At 43.7% G+C, this 21,457-nt stretch overlaps 1 protein-coding gene across 1 annotated transcript; it reads left to right on the plus strand.

The window, feature by feature from the left end:
* The first annotated feature begins 7,604 nt into the window (after nt 1-7,604).
* LOC144791886 (gastrokine-1-like) lies at nt 7,605-20,193 on the plus strand. Its single transcript, XM_078666667.1, has 6 exons — nt 7,605-7,698; nt 8,980-9,033; nt 13,464-13,601; nt 14,173-14,283; nt 15,808-15,946; nt 19,852-20,193. Exons 1-6 carry the CDS (start codon nt 7,687-7,689, stop codon nt 19,944-19,946), a joined length of 549 nt encoding a protein of 182 aa, XP_078522793.1. The 5' UTR covers nt 7,605-7,686; the 3' UTR covers nt 19,947-20,193.
* The last annotated feature ends 1,264 nt before the right edge of the window (nt 20,194-21,457 follow it).

Genomic DNA, 21,457 nt, shown 5'->3' on the forward strand with positions numbered 1-21,457 from the left:
TATTAGCGCTATATAAACAAATAAATAAATCACTAAAGTTCCTACATTAACCTGAGCTCAACTCTCTGGTAGTTATGGCACAGAGCGGACAAGCTTAAATGAGAGGCAATTTTAAGTATATAAGCAGGTACTAAAACAGTAATAATGTCAAAAAGGAAAACAATAAAAATCTCAAAATGAATTAGAAAAATAGAGAAAAATTTAATAAACCAAATGACAAAAATCCAATAAAAGGAGCCAGAGAAATGTTTAAAGTTTTAAGTAGCAAGCACGCAAAGAAGCACTAATTACCCATGATATGCTCACTGTAGAATAGTGACAACATTTGACATAACTGTGATGGAGCATGGTTAGGATACACCAACCTTCAGACTTTAGTCATTTAAGTCCCAATCTGCCACAGGAGTACACTTCTAAAGGCCTCCAGGACCTCATTGGAGGCCCTTAGAGGCTCACGGGGTATAAGGCAGAAGCCAATAGCAGGGACCAGTCCAGGTTCAGTTACCACTGGTCAGATGGATAGTTGCTGTAAACACCTCTTGTAGCTTGTTGTGTCCTTGTAGTTTGAAGAGGAGGTCAGCCATATGACAGTTGCAGTCCACTTCTTTGTCCTTGTATGAGAAGGAGAGCAGGTACATTACTTTAGGGGGATCTCAGACCTCAGTGAGTACAGTCCTCTTCTGATCTTTTATAGGCCCAGGAGTGTTCTGAAGTGGGTACTTGGAGATGACACATTTATGCCTGGTATGACCTAGTGGGTGGGAATGACCCCCGGGTACACTCTTACCAATAGGGTAAACACTACCCACCCTGGACATATTCAAGATTGCAAAAGTCTTTGGCCACAATAAACCTGGGCCTGAGGGCTGGGTGTGTGGGGAGTGTACTGGGTAATCCTAGTTTTTCTCCCACATATGACACTGAAATGCAGTTTGAGGCAGGACCTGTGCCTCCAACAACCTCTTAGACAGAAGTCTGGTAGAGTTTTCAGCAACCAGCCAGTAGGTAAACAAGAATTATTTGGCAACCTGTTTCCCTCCTTTGCCATGCACCCAGAAAGTTCTAAGTAAATCCAGCAGGCTGGTCAGACAGGCTGTGACACTGTAATGTTAAAATGAGAACCACTGTGATTGGCGGCTTCCTGGCTGGGGGCACAAAAGAAGGGCCCTGGCCAAGTGTCAGCTAACATTTGCCTGTGACAGGGAAGGCCTCTTTGAAGTGCACCCCAAGTGTTATTTGAAAAACCTGAGCCAACCTGTCAAGCAGGATGTGACATTGAAGCACAATTAGACACTGTACTGTCAAAAATAATCCTCACAGTTACAGTCCCACCCTGCATATTCAGTCAGCTTCAGTGGGGTCATCTCTACCCATTAAGGTCAGCCTGTTGTTTGCTCCTGGGAGGCATTTCATAGCAATTCATACCTATTGAAATGCTAATTATGTGCTGGCAGAAGTGGGAGAACACAATGCAGATTAGCCTCTAGCAACTTCAGGCTGGGAAAAGGTAACTTTCTAAAAGTTATTTTTCTGCAATATGTCGTTAATAAATATCAGACTTCACCATTGAATTGGATTTTTAATAACTGTTAAACATTTCATGATTTTCCTTGCTAGTCCCATACAGTATTAGCATTTAATATTGCATTCCATTGCTTTCCTCTGGAACAGTCAGCCTTGCTACAGTGACAATAGCTCTTCTGAGCATTTCAATGTGAGGATATGTGTAACATTAAACTTTTACATGTCCTATTTAAAATATCATGCACCTTGCCTTATGTGCAGTAAGGCCTGCTTAGGGTGACCGATAAGTATTTAAAAGGAGGGGTTAGGCCTATCAAAAGGGGTTACTTTCACAGGCCAGATTGCAGTTTAAAAAAACATAGCCAGGCTGCAGAGGATAGGCCTGTAGTTAAGTTCTCACTGTCACCATAGTGGATGGCACAATGGGTGCTACAGTACACTAGTGATATTTCACTTATAGGCCCTGGGTACACACTGTACCATATCTTAAGGACTTATAAGTAAGTTAACTATCCAAAAAGTATCATGTTGAAAGGAGGAGCACAAGCACTTTGTCACTGGTTAGCAGGTGTAAAGTGCACAGAGTTCTACGGGTAACAAAACTAAAGGGTCCAGCCAAAGGCGAAAGATTTGTGTTGACCATGCAGAAAAGGTAGATTTCCAAAAGAGGGCTTAGGAGCAAGACTTCTATGTAGGAGCGGCATTGGTTTCTTATTGATTGGTTGAGGATATCAAACTCTTAAGCCATTATTAGACTTATACGCCATTAAAATCATCCAGGAGTAAGATGCACTCAGGGTCAGAGCGTTTGTGAGAAAATGACAGCCAAATCCACTGCTGCTATTAAAAATATCCATACAAACATAGAACGAATGTGCTTAGCAGAGTCTACTAGAAGCCCATTGCACAGTGTCAATGAGAAAGGAGTGTAAATCATGCTATGTTCATACTACAAAGGAGACAGGTGTGCTGTGCTGTACTGTACCCTGAGTTAGAAAAAGCTTTGGGAGGTGACTAGTAACCATTGGTGGACGGATCAGGTTTAGCAATGGGTTATTCTGTCACTCATCAACTTGATTCAAGCCGACGCCATTAATATCAATAGAGAAGTGTTAAGTGTGAAGATAATCCCAGTCCATGGTCAACAATCAGGCAGTTGCTTCACTAAAAACTCCAATAAAGTAGTTGTGTAGTTCAGTTACCATTTCCAGCAGAGATGTCAGGAATTGAATGAGCGGGGTATCTAAACAGACCCTGTCTCATGAACAGATTTGAGCACTCAGAGGAGTGCAGCAAAGGAGATGACACTACAGCCCATGATCACATGCTCTGATGCTCCCATTCCCCCATCGGGAACCTGGCAGAAAGTAAGACAGCTCAGTGATTTAAGGATTCACCTCAGAAAACAGTGCTTAGCCGTGAGTGACAGGTAATAAATCTGAGACTGATGACTTTGCTTTATATTTATCTTTAGATAATCCATTATCTTCCTATAAATTAAACAATAATGGCACATATCATTAAACAGCAAGGAACGATTCAGTCTGTATAGCCTCGTGTACATGGAAAATACATGATTGGAGGTCTCAATAGTGCCTAGAGGCGATTCAGATTGCAGTTCAACTCTATCGAACACTTTTTTTAGGAAGCCTTACCCTTTGCTAACCAGTGCCTGGCATTGCACCTTGTCAACTTTAGTTATCCTGGAATGACTCACAATGGTGACACATTCCACGGTACAAAGGATTGTTAGAACAAGTGTACACCCCAGCACATATGCTGATATTTACCTTCCATTGGTGCGGGCCCTTCCCACACATCGGGAACCACGTTCACCCGATTACCTGTTGACACAGAGCGTCACTGGGTGAAAGTTATGCCTTGAGTATTGATAAGAAAGTGGGCCATGAGGCAGGAAGTAATAGGTGGGAGCGTGAACTGCCACACTGCCCACTGAAGACTGTGCACCACATACTGGTGCCAAAGCCTGCCCTTATACTACCAATCAACACAAGCTTGCCACACTGACGGCTAGTGCCAGCTCCGCATATTCCCAGCAATGCCGGCTCTTTATGCTGCCCACTAATGCCATATTTTCATATTTTCTACCCGTTTCTGTTCTTTAACCTCTCCACACTCCCTACCAGGGCCAGCACCTGCCACCGATGTCAGCTAACACAATCCTCACACTGCCCAGCAGTGCTGAATGTTTCTACTGCTACCAATCTGGCCCGTGCACTGCCCTCTGGTGGCAGGTCCTCACACCGCCCACCATTGGAAAATTCTTTATTGTATATTAAATTAAAACTGTTACAATATACCAAGTAATAAAACCACATTCCTTTACGCACTATATACATAAAATACAGATATTAAAACTACCATTAGTAGAAAAGATAAAAACACAGCTACAGGGGATTTCCTATTTGCATTAATAACTTGAGCAGAGTAGTTTGGATTATAGCTTTTAAATCAGCCACCAGTGCCAGGGACCGATTCACAGAATGAATTTAAGACTCAATCCTAAACTTATTACTATTTTGGTATTCACAAAATGCACTTACTACTTTTGGCATTCACAGAATGAACTTACTACTTTTGGTATTCAGAGAAGTTAGGATTTTGTCTTAAATCTGTCTTAAGTCTGTCTTAAATTTGTCTTAAAACAAATTTAAGACAAAATCCTAACTTCTGTGAATACCAAAAGTAGTAAGTGTATTCTGTGAATACCAAAATAGTAGTAAGTTTAGGATTGAGTCTTAAATTCATTCTGTGAATCGGGCCCCATGTGTCTCACACTGCCCACCAATGCCATCATTTATAAGCGCCCACCCGTGCCATATAATTTATCTTCTGATGCTGCCACCTAGCAGCTGCGCCTCCCCTGCACACGAGTGCCAACTGTTCCCCTGCCCATCATTGATGGTTTTACACACTGCTCACCACTGCCACGCCCTCACTTTCCCCCATTGACCTTTCTTTTCAACACTCACGAGTCACAACACATCACAATGAGCACCAATTCGTATTTCTCACCTAGCTCACCGAAGCCACCTACTCATACTGACCACCAGTGCCTGCTCTTACCACTGCCATGTTTGACCCAAACCGGCTTTGGAGGCTGGCGGGGGAGTTTAGCCTCCATGACCGTCAGTCCCTGGCCGCTCGTTAAGAGGAAAAGCTCTGACTGCATTTTTTATTTTGCCTAAAAGTGTATTTGTATCCCTGTTTTCTCATTCGCTGCACCCTCTCTCTAATTTCTGTAACATGATCCAATAGTAACAATATTCCATACGGAAATGTATGTCAGAGCCGTAGATTATTTAGATGGACCAGGTGAGTACTTCTGCAAGTAACAAAATAGATCATACGGTGAGCAAAATTCTAAGGCCCCCTGCTTTTAATCAAACTAAGTTAACAGCAGTTTAATAAACAAAATGGCTGCAAAAAAAGGAAACAATCATGCAGGTGTTGCAGAGGTCGATGTTGAAGTGGGTAGTACAGAAAAGGGGAGTAAAGTTTTTTTTTAAAACAATAAGGTTTCAATAAAGACCATCCTTTCATAAATACCAAACTAACCAATTTTGTTTTACCATCTGAAGGAGAAGATCTGTCAACATATTGACATCTAGAACTGGGAAGGGTTACTATCAGGACGGAAACAATAAATAGCTGTTACTTGCCCCATTCAGCTGAGTTGTTGGGGAGGCCACTGACTATGAGGGAAGGGAATGGGGAGAAGGTTAGAAGTGGAAGAGGCAAATGCAAGGACTGATGAGCGTATAGGAAGCTCTTGCTAATGTGGCAAACATACATAAGTTGTTCAAAAACAACCAAATGGCATGGGTGGCTTGAGGCTGTCGACAATCTGCTGGAATTATCTTTGTGCATGATTGCCCCACTACATCCTTGGTGAATGGTGGCAACTAATAATTACATGCACTTTCCGTCCAGATTATGACCTCGATTAATTTTTAATCAATGAGTCAAAACATTAATAGAAAATTGCCTTCAGATTGTTAAAACAATTATGGGCCTGTTTATGACTTTGATGGTGTGGCAGCGGGCCGCCATGCCAGCGCCCTGCTGCCACAATGCCAAAGCAGTACTGACACCACCCACTGGATTCAGAGTTTTCTCCTGGTGTGGTGGGTGGGGGTTTGGTGGGTCCTGGCGGTAAGCCTCAGAAAGGCAATGCAATGGGAACGCCAAAGCAAGTTCCTGAACGACATAGACTGTTAAGTCCATCCCGTGCAGGAACTGGGTATGTATGCAGACAGGGGGGCACACCATGTGCCACCCTGCATGAATCCCCATGGTCCTGTGGCACAAGGACCCTGTAGGGCCCCCTTAGTTTTCTCACCACCACAGTTTTCATGGCATAAAAACTGTGGCAGTGAGGAAAACTCATAATATGCTTGGCGGTGAGTCAGCGGCTCAATCTGTATATTGCAGGCCTCAGATCACTGCAGGACCGCCAGGGATCTGTGATTCCTGGCGGTATCAGGGGTCCTTTGGCAGTCCAACCACCCAACTTGTAATAGGGCGGTCAGTGCTGTGGTGCCCGCACTGCCACTGTGGCTACGACGGTCCATCGGAACACCATTGTCATAATCAGGCCCTATGTATATTCTTGTAAATATCAATTTATGGTCTTTGATGACCAAATCATTTATATTTTTCACAAGATTTCCCAGAGCACTCAATTATCAGTAAAGAAATGTCCATATAAATCCTTCTTCGTGAAAAGTAAAGGTTCAGTTGGTACAGTCAGGTACGTATTTTCTTCCAAAATTATTTTGTGGAAGAAAATACGTACCTGACTGTACCAACTGAACCTTTACTTTTCACGAAGAAGGATTTATATGGACATTTCTTTACTGATAATTGAGTGCTCGGGGAAATCTTGTATATATATTGTTTTCTACATGTGTGGATAAAAGCGGGGTTGTGGTAACCAACCTCTTGTCCCCTTGGAGCACCATTGGAAACTTGGACGACATTACTTTCCCTGATTGTGCAGAGCGCCCATAGTTCATGACTGGTTACCACATTTAAATGTAAGCATTTATATTTTGTATTTGTATTGACCGTCTGTACTGTGCATACTTCAACACTGACTATAAGTTGGCTACTATTTTGTCACTAGATTGTTTGTCAAGCTATTATATTAAATTAACATACTTTGTTAAAACAGGCATCCTTTGATGCTGTCCAAATGATAAACTCTATTGGCGTATGCACACAACAGTTAATTGGCACTCATTGTTGTGGTAGCTCATTCCATTTCTTTTTATACGTCTTCATCTCTTCCCCCTGCATCTTATCCATCCCCTTAGTGCCTGCTCCTTTCCTCTCTTTCCCTTCCTTGATCTCTTGCTCATTACTCGAACGCTCACTCCTCTTTCAATCCTGATCTTTCCTTTTCTGGGCTGCCAGCTCTCACTGGGTCCTTCTTCCACTGGTTACCAGAATGAGCAACAGCCAGGGTGAGGGAGAAAGTGGAAGAGGATCCTAGTTTACTGACACAGCCACCTGCACTTTTGGCCTAAGAATTTGCTACCAACGACAAACTGATGACAAATCCTTAACTCATAATTCTGAGCTGACCCTCATCAGGGTCTGACTTAATTTCATCCATTTTAAATTTAGAAAATTGCAATTTCCTCACTGAATGTTCACCAATTCAAAACAGCGCATTTTAATATAGAGATTGAGGTCGTCCAGCATATCATAATAAGACCTTTTCACTTTGACAGCTTGACAGCGAACGCCCCTCATGCCCCAGGGGCGGATTGCAAAGTGCCAATAGGTCCAGTCCAAGGCATTGTTAATGCAGCATTACAACAGTTTCTTTACACAAAGACCAAAACTAATGGCTGTATCCATGCCTGCTTTTCCATGTATGGTTGTCAAGTGGAAAGAGGGCAGGGCGGTACTGAGTAAGAAGCCAAACCCAACCTATTTGGTAAATACATCTGGTTGATACCTGGGCTCTGCACACACATTTGTTAGATATGCAAATACTTTTATCTTGCAGGAGTGGGGAGCTTAATCATGCAGAGGTGTATAAAAGCAGTGCACAACCATCAGGCAGTCTAAGCTTTCCTGACATTGCTTCTCCTCTTTATTGAGCCCTAAGGGTGTTACACAGTCAGCAGGATGAAAGCAACGGTAAGCATGCCTTCTTCTCCATATGGTTCAGTGTTTAATCTGTTTTCGAAGAATCCTTGGAAAAAAAGTTTGCCTGGCCAAAATCTGTATTCCCATATCGCTACATCACATAGTGCTTTAAATGCATCATTCACTGTAAAACTTGTTACTTGTTCTTGTTTACTAATTTTACAGGTTACTACATGGAAACCTAGCCATGCCTTGTAGTTATGCTTTACTTCTTAAGGGCGATAGTATTTGCTCATGTTTCTTTGTTGGCCTTTATTTTAGGATCTATAATGCTCACACCATTGGATAGCTAAACAGTAAGCATGATTTTGTTGACGCAGAGGCGATAATAAAGGCCGCTTTTGGACTTTAAAGAGACAAAGGCTTTTATTCTGAATGCCTCGGCTTTTATTCTGAATGCCTCGGCTTTTATTCTGAATGCCTCAGGTTTGGGTGCCATAATAATGCTTGGGAAATACCGATACTGCATGGTGAGATTTTTCCTAGTGTTGTTTTCCCTCCTCATTCTGAGAGGCAGTGTGCGGTATCTTAGTGTGCACAGCTACTAAGCACAGATTTTCATTTTTTCTCATTAGCTTTTCCTGAGCAAAATTCTCCAGGATTTTCTGGAGGATATCTGCACAGGGAAAGAGTGTTAAATGTACAATTGGACATAAAAAACCTTCTTGTGCCCTTTCAGAATTGGTGAGCCACTGAAAATGAGGAGCAATCTAGTGAGACATTTGGAAATTCTGCAGTATTTTCATCTGCTCCCTCCTGTCTTCTGCATACAGAAGCAGCTTTCTTTTCCAACCACAGGCGCCTCACCAGCTCTGGGTAACAAACCATCCAGCCTTCACTGCATGTCTTGATGGCTGTGATGTGTATATGTTTTTACTTCTTACGCGTCTGTGCAGATGTACATGTTGGTAGGGCTGGGGCAGATGACTCTGAAAGGCTGGTATGGCTGGGGCAGAGGTAGTCATATGTCAGCTGGTACCGCTGAAATCCTGGTAGGTTTCTGGCGGACTCGGTCACATGCCAGAAAAGGTGATGGTAGGGCTGAGGAAGAGTCACTTCTGTGTGTCTGTGGTGCTCTGATGGGCTGATTTGGCCTTGTCTGAGTCAGTCGTATTTCAGGGTGGTGCTTCTGAGAGACCAATAGGGCTGGGGAAGAGACCATGACTTTAGGTCGATGCCCAAAAAGTTCAGCGGATATATTTTGCCCATCAGGGCTGATTGTGGTGCTGGTCAATGAGACAATGACATTAAATATCTTCCTCTTCATCACAGATCCTGGTCGGGGTGCTTCTGGGAGCCTTCTTGGCCACAGCCCTTGCTGATGAGGTAAGATCTGGAGATTAACAAAATGCCAGGACACGCCCATCTGTACTGTACCGACCTCCTTTCCGCTCCTGACACCCCTCTTTTTCTTTTGTGGGTTTATGTTGCTGGATAAGCCTTTTCATGAAGCGAAATATGCATTCTATAGGGCCCTTGCTGCCTCTTTCTTTCGACTTTCCCTTCTCCCTGCCCCATGTCTCTCCACTCTTCCACTCTCTCCTCACCCAAGCTGTTTGTCTTTCGGTGCCTGTCCATAGGCTCAGTGTAATTTATTTCAAATCAAGTGACACCTCAAAGATCGCAGACCTGGGTTCAGAGGAAGGTCGTAGGGTTATCTGCCCCTTTGGAAAATCCCACAACACACAAATGAATTAACCACAAGTACGTGGGATCGATGTTATTCTTTTGGGCAGTAGATGGATTCAAGGATAAAATGTAATTCGGTTGTAGGTCAGAGCCAGCTTTAGGTCCCTCTAGGCCAGCGGTGCGGCCGCACTGGACGCTGACCTGCCTAGAGAGGGGCACTGACCTCAGGGGGGCGCTGTGTTGAGCAACAACTTATGATTTAAAAGCAGCTGCCTCAGAGTTCCTTGTGCGTCCAGCTTTCAGGCAGCAATGAAAATGTCAAGGCAACTTTTATGATTAATGCTCCTGGTACAGAGAGCGATCCCAGTTTTGTCTAGTGGCAGTTTTGACTCCAAAAAAGTAGCACAGAGGGTTAACACTCCTACTACAAAGAACAGTACCATGCAGATCACAGATCTGTATTTTATAGCTGAGTGGATTAGTAAAGCCAGCCTTTACCAGTGCTTTAATACATAGGAAATGTATGTGAGAGAGGGGCTATGGAGAGATGAGGGGCACTTTTGCATGGTGGTAGCGAGGGAATCCGAGGAGGAAGTCATGGGGGGAGAGAAACACCAAAAAGGATTTACACACCTGGGGCTACCAGTGCTAAAGCGGGTCCTGCTGCAGGTATACTGTTTCTGCAATCAATATTCTTCTGAACTCAATCTCCAGCTGGAGAATATGCACACATGCGAAAATTTTAGGAAAGGGACGTGGGAGATTTAAGATAAAAAATCGTAAGAACAAAAATTCCCCATTGACTTCTGTTGTAGAAAATGCTATTTTAGGCGGGAGACAGCTAAAATAAAGCAATTTTTGGCTTGAAAAATCGGTAGTCTCCTGCCTGAATCAGGTCTATTGGCATGTATGAATATGCTAGCTTGGAACTCTCGAGTGTGTACTGAGCTGGTGAGGAAGTCTCGCACACCTGTACATCTAGCTGCAGCACGAGGGACTCCATCAGCTTAATATCTTATGCCGACCCACTTAGCATCAGGGCACTCCGGTCCTTCCGCAGGGTTTCCTAGGGCATCTCCATCACCTGCCCCTAGGGTGTATGTGGTAAGCACTCAGGGTAAGTTACAGACTCACGTGAGGTGAGGCGAGAGAACAATCACTTCTGTGTCTCAGAAAGGAAGCAGGTCAGATGTTCCCCTACTGGGAGTAATGGAGTTTCACCTCTCGGCGGGTGACGTCTGAAGAAGGGCCAATGTGTTGCACATGGAGAAGGAGCCTTTCTGTGCCTTCCAGGGTTGGTAGCACTGAAATGGTAAGCTCTCCTGATTTTCCCACTGAGTACCCTGCAGGGTACTGTGGAATTCGGGACCTGATGGCTCCCCTTGGTCTCCAGGGCCATCCTATGCTGCAGAAAGAGACAGGGGCCAGGATGGCTTTAGGGGATCTATACACTGGTGCTCTCTATCTATACATTTCAGTGCTTGAAATGACAACATAGAAGTGCAGGTACTCTGTAGCAGAGTACCTGCTTGTTTCTGAGAAGTGCCGGTCCTCTCCAATTAAAAATATAGCATTTCTCTTGAGAAGTGCCGGTACTCTCCCTCTCAAATAAAAAAGTGCCGGTACTCCGTACTGGACAGTACCGGCCCATTTAAAGCACTGAGCCTAGTGCTGTCCTGTACACCCCTTGGTCCACGGGAGCCCTGTTCCTACCGTTAGAATCGCCCACCACACACAGGACTCCTCAAACGTCTCACTCACTTCACCCACAATTCCTATCTCTCAGGGGACTGCAGGTCAAAGCCCTGCACTCATGGCCTGCCCCATCCGTACCCATGGAATCTTCTGGAACATTCACACTTCCGTCACAGGCAGCCACACCCCTGCAGATGCTAAGCCAATCAAACACCTGCAAGCGATGTCACTCATCTCAGAGTGGGCCCACACGCACTTCCAGCAGCACCTCCTGACTGCTTGTAGGTTCACCGTGCTCACGCAGCCATGTAAACACGCAACCTTTTCTACAACACCTTAAACATATACCAAGAGTGAAGAGCCCCCTTAAATACTTATTAATAAAAATTTATTACTTCTTTTTTTTGTGAAAAAAGAAATATTCCTTGATATTCGTCTACCCACAACTTCAACAAAATATATGTAGATTATTATTCATTATCCACTGTTGCTAAAAGTCACTGGACTCCAGAGTGTACTGGTCAAAAGTGGGCTCATTCGATTTCGCACCACTACATATCAGTAATTATTCACCCTTGTCATTGTGCACGGACAAAGATGCTTGATTTTGTAGAGATGAGCTATTTAAATACACTAGCGTGTTCATTCATTCATTCGCTCGTTTGTTCATTCATTTGTCTAGAAAAATTAATAAGTATTTATTCATTGCTTTTCATCCCTTATCAGATTCACTTTGGGCACATACACTACGGAGGGCATAGTTGATTTTATTCCATTTTCAAATAAAAATATGTACAACATTTTTTGTTCACCTAAAGCAATGTCATTCATTGAATTAACATTCTCGAACACACATACGTAAAAATGAATGTAGTTCTTACAGGCTTTACAATTGCTTCAGCGCTGTTGGAAGATTTCGAAGTGGCCATCATTTGAGAAAAATTGCTGTTAAGAAAAAACTCTCATCCTAAAATGTCGGCCCATATTATCAAGAAAGAGTGATACATTATCGCCGCTTTTATCGGCATGAAACTGCCGCTAAAGCGGCGATAATGGGCTTGATAATATGCCCTTTCGAATTCCCATAGAAGCCCAGGTTCTGGTGTTAACCTGGGCTTCTATGGGAATTCTCAAGGGCGTATTATCAAGCCCATTATCGCCGCTTTAGCGGCAGTTTCCTGACGATAAAAGCGGCGATAATGTATCGCCCTTTCTTGATAATATGGCCCGTCATTTTTTATCTATGAATGGTGTTTATTAACGAAAGCACGGAAGCTGCTACGTAATGTAGCAGGGCTTTAAGTAGGCCGGATCCTGCAAGTGCCGAGACAGAACCCTATCGGGCTCTTTATTTTTGCCCTCACTCTCACGGTTTAAAATATAATCTAAATTCTGCAGCAGTACCACCTTTCACTGCCTTTAAGATAACTTCAAAGAGACTCGTTTTAGTTCTTTCACAGTCTCAGCATTTCAAAATGGAAGCTTTTTTAATGCTGAATACAGCAAAGCCATAGTTGATGCTATGTAATTTTATGCAACTAACAATCATTGACGACGCCAATAGTCCTGGCTTGTTGTATGTGTAATGTGCTTGTTGTATCTGGTTATCTGGATGCAATGATTGGAACAGCCAAATGCCAGACAGGCGGCACACTATGCTAAGCACAGATTTTTAGCTTAGGTGTTTTTAAGCTACCCCCTTAATTACATAGGCCATGGCCGTTTGAGAGACCCCCTAGTTTTGTCATCCCACTTAAAGTCCTGTAATCTAGTAAAGCATTTTGGTGCCTCACTTCAGCCTGGTTGTAAATTACTACAAAGGCTTGAAAACTGCCTGTGTATCAATGTATGGAGAGCTCTGCCATTGGCAACATGCAATTTTCCCTTTCACGCTGGAAATCCTCGCACCGTTTCTGTGTGCAATGCTTCATAGATCACACTGATTCAAAAACCGTTTTGTGCACGTAAATTGAACTTAGCTGCTCAAACAACATTTTTTAATGGTAAATTCCCTATCCTGGTTCACAGAAATCATTTTACTCGCACAAAGTAAACTTGGGAACAAAGAAATTCAAGTAGTATTGTTGAATTGCAGAATTTGCAAATTTGTGCATTTTCTAATCAAATGCATTGCATATCGCTTTAGTTGCCCCAATCAATCTGGAAGCATGTGGTTGCCCATAATTCTGCTTCAATTCCCTAAATGCAGGTGTGCACGACAAATGTGCTACACCACGAAACAAAATGAAGAACAGGGAGATGATTGAAGACTTCATTCAAGTAATTGCCAATGGACATTGATGTCATGCAAAGTAACATAATCTAAACTCTAAATTAAGTTCACAGAGGTCCAAATGTTAGGTGGCTCAGCTTTGTGTTCACCCCACACTTTGTTGGTGTTCACCATAGTGTCTTGTGTCTTCTCTCTATAGGGAATCCAGATCATAAACCAAGGGAATGATGGAGGCAGTGTCTACCAGACGGTGAACATCAACAGAGAAGTCAACGTGGTTAATATGAACGTGTACTCTGGACGTCACACGAGCAACGTCGTCCTGGATTACAGCCAGGTAAGACTTAGGCCTACGTGAGCATTTGTTCCCATCAATATTTATTGAATCTGTCATCAGTGACCATAGTGATGAAACAATGCATAGTTAAGAGGCTGCTGCCATGGTTACTTGGATGAAACGTAGACCCCCTTACACTCTCTTAAGATAGTCTTCACTAATAACCTTCAAAGTTTCAGCACTTGTAAACCCAGCACAAGACCACCTTCACCACAGTGGATTTTGTGAACATTGGGTAGGGGTCTTGAGGTAATTGTCACAATACAATACACTTAAGCAGTTAAAATAACAGAGCATTGGGTAACAGGGCTAGCAGAACCTCTCAAATGCAAAAGATGCTTGTATGCATGAATATTATAGTCAGAAATATAGTTTGTTGTGAATATCATGTGTAAAAATCGTTTACCCATTGAGTGTAAATTTTCTATTATTAACATCAAATGGGCTGCATTTTTGTGAACAATATTTAGGACACAATATTTATATCAGATGATATTATGACACCAATATTCTGATTCCACATCAAAAAGACGACGGGCGCTCACCACTGCTTGCTTTCTTCTTTTTACAGAACATCATCGCTTACCACATGCCCTACAAAGGTATCTGTGTTGTTGCCCGTATGCACCTCAGCTCCTTCCCATCACTTGGCCGATTTGAAGAATTTATTCACAGCAGAAGGGTAAGTTTGGGATGTGCTGTGTGTCATCTGATTATTCAAATTAGCTCTAATGTTTGATTTTATACACAATGATTTCTGAAGTATTTAACTGATATCATACTTCTTTGCAGCTAATCTATAGAAGCTATAAAATATTTACTAATCAAACAGTGGCGGCTCCTCCACTAAGGTGGAGGAGCGTCGCCCCACTGCTTTGCATCAGTAAAATAAAGGAAGCATAAAATGATTATAACTTGTTGCTTTTATCATTTTATGTTTCCCTGGTGCTGCAGCTTTGCTGGCAGGGGGGGCTGCTCTGCTTACAGACGGAGTGGTTTGTTCTCCCTACGTGCGCATGACTACGCAAAACTGCACACAGTGCAAAAAAACTCTGCAGCGCTACGCGAAGCTCCGCATGCCGCGGAGTGCATTAGATAAATTCTGCTCAGGGTGATTTTCAGTGCTGGGTGTTTGTCCACACTGTGCTATCATCGCGAACGGCACCATGCACAGCGCAAGCGGGCACTGTTTTTTTTCTGCTGCTCGAGTGCATTCTTACTCGAGCCACAGCTTTTTCAACACAAACGGATGGTTTATCAACACGAGCGGTCGCGCGCATAGGCGACCACTCACAATGAGAAATGCTTACGCTCGCCAACTTGACGTTGACGATCACGAACGAGGAAAAATCTCACTGGGAGGAAGATTTTCCTTGCTTGCGCTCGCCAAGTTGATGTTGACGAGCGCGAGTGAGGAAAAAAACTCAGTTTCGCGGAGCAGAGTTTTCTGGAACTCTGCGAGCTCCGGGTAACTTGGAGTGCAGAAATCTCCACAAACTCTGCAAGCAGAGTGGAGTCCACCGCCCATACTTGCTACTTTCCTCATTAAACCAATCTCCTAGTCTCATAACTGGGGTGAAAGATTCATTGATTCCAATAAATCTGAAGAGGCTGGAGGTATAATGCAGCATTCCTTGAGATAACAATGTTTTCTTTTTTATATTGGAAATACTGCACTTGTGGGTCAATCAGATGCATTCTGATGTTTTGAGTAAGGAGCTTTCAGCTGGGAAGTAAACCTGCATTGGGTCTCTATGCCATGCTCAATAATTTCTTATCAGGAGCACCAATATCATCTAAATCTTATCTTTTCATTACCATATTATTTGCAAACAATCTTATCTGCCATCATTATATTACCTGCTGACAATCACATCTTATTTTAGCTCTATATTTATCTGCCAACAAGGATGTCTTGTATACTGCCAAACGCCTCTGCCAGCAACATCTTATTTGTTATAAAAAATAACTCATCAGTTATCAATATCTTATATGACATCAGTAATATTGTACCAGCTATCGATATTAGCCATTGGTTGTCAATATCTGATCCTCAGCAATAATACCTTCTCTGCTGCAACAAAATCTCACTTGTTGTCAATATATATTACACGTGGTGATCTATAATATCTTGTCTGGTCTCAATCATATATCAGCTGCTACCATTTTCTCTTTGACCTTTTTCTTTGTCCCCCCCATCCAACAGGACCTGAAGAAGGACCTCCAGGCTCTGCGAAAGCACTACCAGATCACCAATGAACAAGTCACCAACATGGCACAGTTCACCGGTGCAGTCCGTGGCCTCTGCTGGGGCGTCCCCACCTACTGGGCTGTTGAGTATGAACGTAAGTAGACCATAGACAACAAGGACAATCCCTTCTTGGAAACCAAGGTACTGTTCCCTTAGTAAGGTTGAAAAGGAATTGGGTGAGGGTGCAAAGAAATTGACCCTTGGGGCAGAGAAGGAGAGGGTCATGGGGTGATGATGCCATGGGGCTGGGCCTCAAGGCGCTCTGAAGCTGAGCTGCAACATTAGTGGTGGGAGAGAAGTGACTGGCATGATACTAATAAGGCTGAACATGTTATGGCACCCACCACCGACTGGATTGTTTCTTTCTACTTAAATAATAAGAAATAAGTCTTCTTTTTAGCCAGCTCAATGCTTCCCATGCTAAGTGCTTCGGAAAGGTGAAAGCTGAGCTCGTCTTTCTAGGACTGAGGCCTGCTGAAACCTACCATTTACAAAAAATGTTTACAGAAGGCTGTTAACCAGTGGTTATTTCGTGCAGGTGGTTGACATCAGACTCATTTTTGGAGACTTTGACTTATTTTTAGTCATCAGACTTTGACACATAGTGAGAGAGCGAAAGGGGGAAAATGGAGAAAGGGGAAAGAGAAAGATATGAAAACAGTCACAATGAGAGAAAATACAGATTGAAAATAACCTGTTGGAGTCAGATAAAGAGACAAGATGTATAAAGTGGTGGAAGAAAGAGGCATGAGATGGAATCAACACTATGACGTTTGGTGGTTGGCAACCCTAGTCTTCAGAAGCAGTAGTTGTGGCCCCTAGAAAAACATTTGGGCCACTGCACTTTATGGTATTTGCTAATTAAGCACTGTTGTCAACCCATCAAAACATCTTGCCAGCCAAAAAGCATAGGCAAGATGAACATGACACTAGAGAACCTTGGGGCAGCGTGAGCTGGCACCAGCATACAGCTGGTGCCCGCTTGCCAGGAGAAGGAAACACAAGTCAAGACAAAAATATAAGATCTGAGGAAAATGTGCTTACAAAGGAGTTTTGAGGCAGTGCAAGGAGAGCAAGGGTGGGTCTTGTTGAAATTGCTTTAAAGAGACGTTGGGAAGCATCAAAAACAATAAATAGGCCAACCCTTATATTTTTCTTTAAGACTTAAGAGTGTCTTGATGTAGGCCTCAAGCCAGAACCACCAAGGCCCGTCTTGGCAACAAGACAGCTTCCATGTTCAATTATGTTCAGGAGAACAGAAAAATATCCCAGCGAGTTAGTGCACCTACAGAAAAGACCTGTTAAAACGAGTAGGACACGTTTTAATTCAGTGAAAAAACAGCTCAGACTTTCTCCCATCCAAGCTCATTAAATTGAAAACAAAAGCTGCTGTTCACAGTTTCAGAGAGGTACAAGAGTATAGGCAGGGCAATTACAGCTATGCGATTATGCAGCAGCGGCATTTTCTGTGCAATTGTAGATTTGTCACATTTGTCATATAATTCACATTCTACTGCATAATTTCCAGATTTTTCAAAAACAAATTGTTTATAGCTCAAACGTAAATGTAAATGTAAATGTTGTAGTACTTGTATAGCGCCCGAATCACCCCCACATGGGGTCTCTCCGGCGCTTGTACGAATACCACTGTGGAACCCTTCCTGGCTTTTTCCCTGTGAGGCGCCCACTCCTGGGCACCCCCAAGGTGGAGGACAGGCATCCTAGCGCTGTTGGGGCCGTTGTGGAGATTAAGCAAGCTATTGCCCAGAGTTGCAGAGTGGGACCCATGATTAGAATAGGCACCGAGGCGAGAATTATCAAAAGTTGCTAAAACGCAGCGACAAGTGTTACGGCGCAGTGGAAGGCCATTCATAAAAGTTGGCTGATCACCTTTCAATTGCCTATTGCTGTATTTGAGTTTTAAATCGTCACTAACACAGTGTTAACGTGCAACAAAAAAACTAAATATTGCAGTAAACTGTCACAAATTATGTCACATAATTGACTTTTCTTGCTGCATAATTTAGTGAATCCTGCTGAATAACTTAGCCCTCCCATTTCACACAATTCCAGTGGCCCTGACTATAGGCAATACTAAAAAAAAGGGACAATGTTGTGGTGAATACAGTGACTTTCTGATGTGAAATGTTTATTATAACACTTGCGGAGTTCTTATGCACTTTGCCGCTCTCAAGGCGCAAATGTAATGTTATTCTAAATAGCCTAATTAGCTCATGCAAAATGCAGAAACACAATGTGACTATGCGTTGCGATGCATCGGTAACGCAGTGAACCGCAGGGCTAACTGCGGGATTCACTGGGATTTGTGCACGTTGGGGGTGTGACCCTCCAGCTGGCCAATTGAAGTTCACGTATGTGCCAATTGCTTGGAATGGTAAATAAGACCCTGGGACTTACCATAGAACACGCCAGGACAGTGGAAAAATCCTGCTTTGCTCTTGAAGGGGAAAAACGTCATCTTTTACAGACAGGGAGGCAGATCTACAAGAAAGTAATGCAGCACGAAGCAGCAAGTCATTTTGCTGCGCCGCGCTGCGTTAGTTCCGAAATACAGGGACGCAACATATTTATAACAATATGTCGCATCTCTGTGCTTCCCCCTGCGTAGGTGCACAAACTGCTGCCATGTGCCGGCACCCTTGCACCATGGTGCAAGGATGCCTGCGTCGTGGGGAGATTGTTGTTGTGCAGGAAGGGGCACCTTCCTGCACAAAAACAATCAATTGAGGTGGTGTCCTCTTCCAATGCAGCTGAGGAAAAAAACGAGAAGAAATAAAAACATTACTCCTCGTTGCACCTCGCTACGATACCCCTAGGGTGGCGTAGCATTTTGACGCATTTCCAGATTGACGATTTCTCGTAAATCTGGAAATGCATCAGTGGACATGGGTGTTGCATGGGAACACCCACAGCAACACCCATGCCACGCCCCTAACACGCAAAGTGTTGCGTGAACAGGGGCGATATTTACAAGCACAGGTTGAGTCACGCAGAGTGACTTTACTTGTGCTTGTAAATATCACTGAGCAGGCTGCGCCACAGGTGCGTCACTCAACGTGATGCACCGACAGCCCATGGGGCTTGTAAATCTGCCGAAGGGTCTGGAAGAAAAGATACTCCTTTCCTAACTTGCGCCCAGAATGCTACAAACTGCTCAAATTAAAGGAAAAACTTTGAACTAAACCAGGTCAATGGAAAGTGCATCGTTGCTCAACTCGCCCTCACCTTCCAACCACCATCATTGGTATATTGTACCTATACTAATAATGCTGCAATAAGGAACTAAATTTGATGCTGCAGAGAGACCAACCCCAAAACATTGCCTCCTCATCCGTCTTCCTCATCCCAGTCCCGACATACACAAGGGGAAATGGCTCGAGAAAGACTAGGATTCAGAGTAATGAAGATTACCGCTAAGTAATCAGAACACTTCCTCTGGTATAGGAACTAAGGGAACAGCTTGAGGCCAAATAAAACTGCTGGCATATACTAGGAAATGTTCACTGTGAAGACCAGTGGCCACGCTCCACTGTGCACATTGGTGTCTGACATTTTTGCTCCAATAGCATGGCCATAATCATTGGTTGGGTATGCAAAAACACACTTCACGTTCATTGCAAGTGCTAAATATCGCTTTCCCATGAACAGTCAGTGTAAATGTTATTTGTACTTTGGCTGATTGGTGAAGACACTACAAAATTATCAGTAGCATGCCAATGGTAACCTAAACTTTAAACCAAGAAAGGAAAATGGACTGCTTCCCCCCATGTTAGGTAATGACAGACAGCCATAATTTGGGTGCAGTCCCACTGCACCTGCTGCACTATTGGTAGCAGCAATACTGAAAATGAGTCTTGCAGTGGAATCCTGTATGTAATTTGGGCACAGGGGTATCCCCCTTCCCTACAATTTCTCTGTGATTGTATTGAGAATATATCAGTTTTTTGGCATTCGCTCACCCTTGTTTTTTAATTACAGCCCGCCAAAGACTGGACATCGGTGCAGGCGGATGCGCTGGAGCCAAGTTTCTGTTCCTGGAGATAGGGCTGTGCGGAGGGATACATCTCTTCTAAGTGCAACGTGTCAAGATTTCTGCCAAGCAGCCCTGCAGTCACAACAACATGTACAAGCTGTCTGCACTATTCAAGTATGCAAGTCAGAAGATTCAATGTTCTGATGGGTACCACTGAGCATAATAACACGATGAAGAAGGGGTGCTCATAACAAGGCTGACTGAAAAAGACACGCTTACTCTCCTGCAATGTTTACATGCAATAATAAATGCAATCAAAGTTTAATAAATCAGTTTGATCTTCCTGAGCTGATGTATTCTTTTTATTTTTGTGAACATGACCTGCCAATTTTACACCCCCCCCCAAAAATGGAACCCATACCTAGCCTCATCCTAGTCCAATATGTCAATCAATCAATCAGGAATTATAAAGCACGGCTAATCACCCAATAGGGTATACAAGTGTTTGCAGACCTGGAGGCTTTTTTGATCAGCCAGGTCTTGAGAGCTATTCAGAGTTCTGGAAGAGAGCTGATGGTCCAAAGGTGTGTGGGAAGGCTGTTTCAGAACTTTGCTGCGACGTGAGAGATGGAGCACCATCCACTTCTGCTTCGGTAGGGGCAGGGAGTATGGGCAAGTGAAAGGGAGGTGGTGTGTAGTCTTCTCAATTGTTGGTGGGTGTTCAGGAAGTGGGTAATGTAGGTGGGTCCTTGGTTGTGTAGAGCCTTGTGTGCGTGGGTCAGCAACTTGAATTGACATCTCTTCTGTACGGGGAGTCAGTGGAGTATTATGAGGTGGGGTGATGGATGTGGGTTAATCAGGGAAGACTGAATATGAGTCTGGCTGCAGAGTTCTGCATTGTCTGAAGTCTCTGTAAATGTTGTGCAGGGATTCCTACATAGGGGGCATTGCCGTAGTTCAGTCAGCTGGTGATGAGGGTATCACGTGTGTAGGGTTAGCCACTTGAAGAACTTACATAGCATGCGCAGAGTGAGGAAGCAGATGGAGGAGACATCATTGATCTGTGATTTCATGATGAGCCTGATGTCAATGATGATTGTGAAGTTTCTGGCATGATTGGAGGGAGTGGGTGCGGGTCCTAGGTCTGATGGCCCCCAGAAGTCATTCTATGTGTTGCTGCTGTTGCCATAGATCAGTACTTCCATCTTGCCTGTGTTCAGCTGTAGGCAGTTATGCTTCATCCAGTCGGCGACATTTGTCATGCATCTGTGAAAGTTGGATCTTGTGGTGGCGGGTTGGTCGGTCAGTGAGAGAATGAGTTGGGTGTCGTCTGGGTAGGAAATTATGTTGAGACTGTGGAATCTGACAATGTTGGCCAGCGGGGTCATATATGCGTTGAAGAGCGAGGGATGTGTCCTGGGGGACAAAACAGGTGATCTCCTTGGGTTCAGAGGTAAAAGATGGGAGGTGAATCCTCTGGGTTCTTCCGCTGAGGAAGGAGGTGATCCATCTGAGGGTATCCCCTTGGATGCTAATGTGATGGAGTCTTTCAATCAGTGTGCAGTGGGATACAGTGTTGAAGACTACAGAGAGGCCAAGGGGGATCAAAGC

This window comes from Lissotriton helveticus, chromosome 11 (genome assembly GCF_964261635.1).
Source record: "Lissotriton helveticus chromosome 11, aLisHel1.1, whole genome shotgun sequence".
NCBI classification, from domain to species: Eukaryota; Metazoa; Chordata; class Amphibia; order Caudata; family Salamandridae; genus Lissotriton; species Lissotriton helveticus.

Excerpts from the sequence above, each read along its gene's own strand:
- LOC144791886 (XM_078666667.1), top strand. Across the intron at positions 9,034-13,463 it reads CCACAGCCCTTGCTGATGAG|GGAATCCAGATCATAAACCA; the intron begins GTAAGATCTGGA and ends TTCTCTCTATAG. Across the intron at positions 13,602-14,172 it reads TCGTCCTGGATTACAGCCAG|AACATCATCGCTTACCACAT; the intron begins GTAAGACTTAGG and ends TTCTTTTTACAG.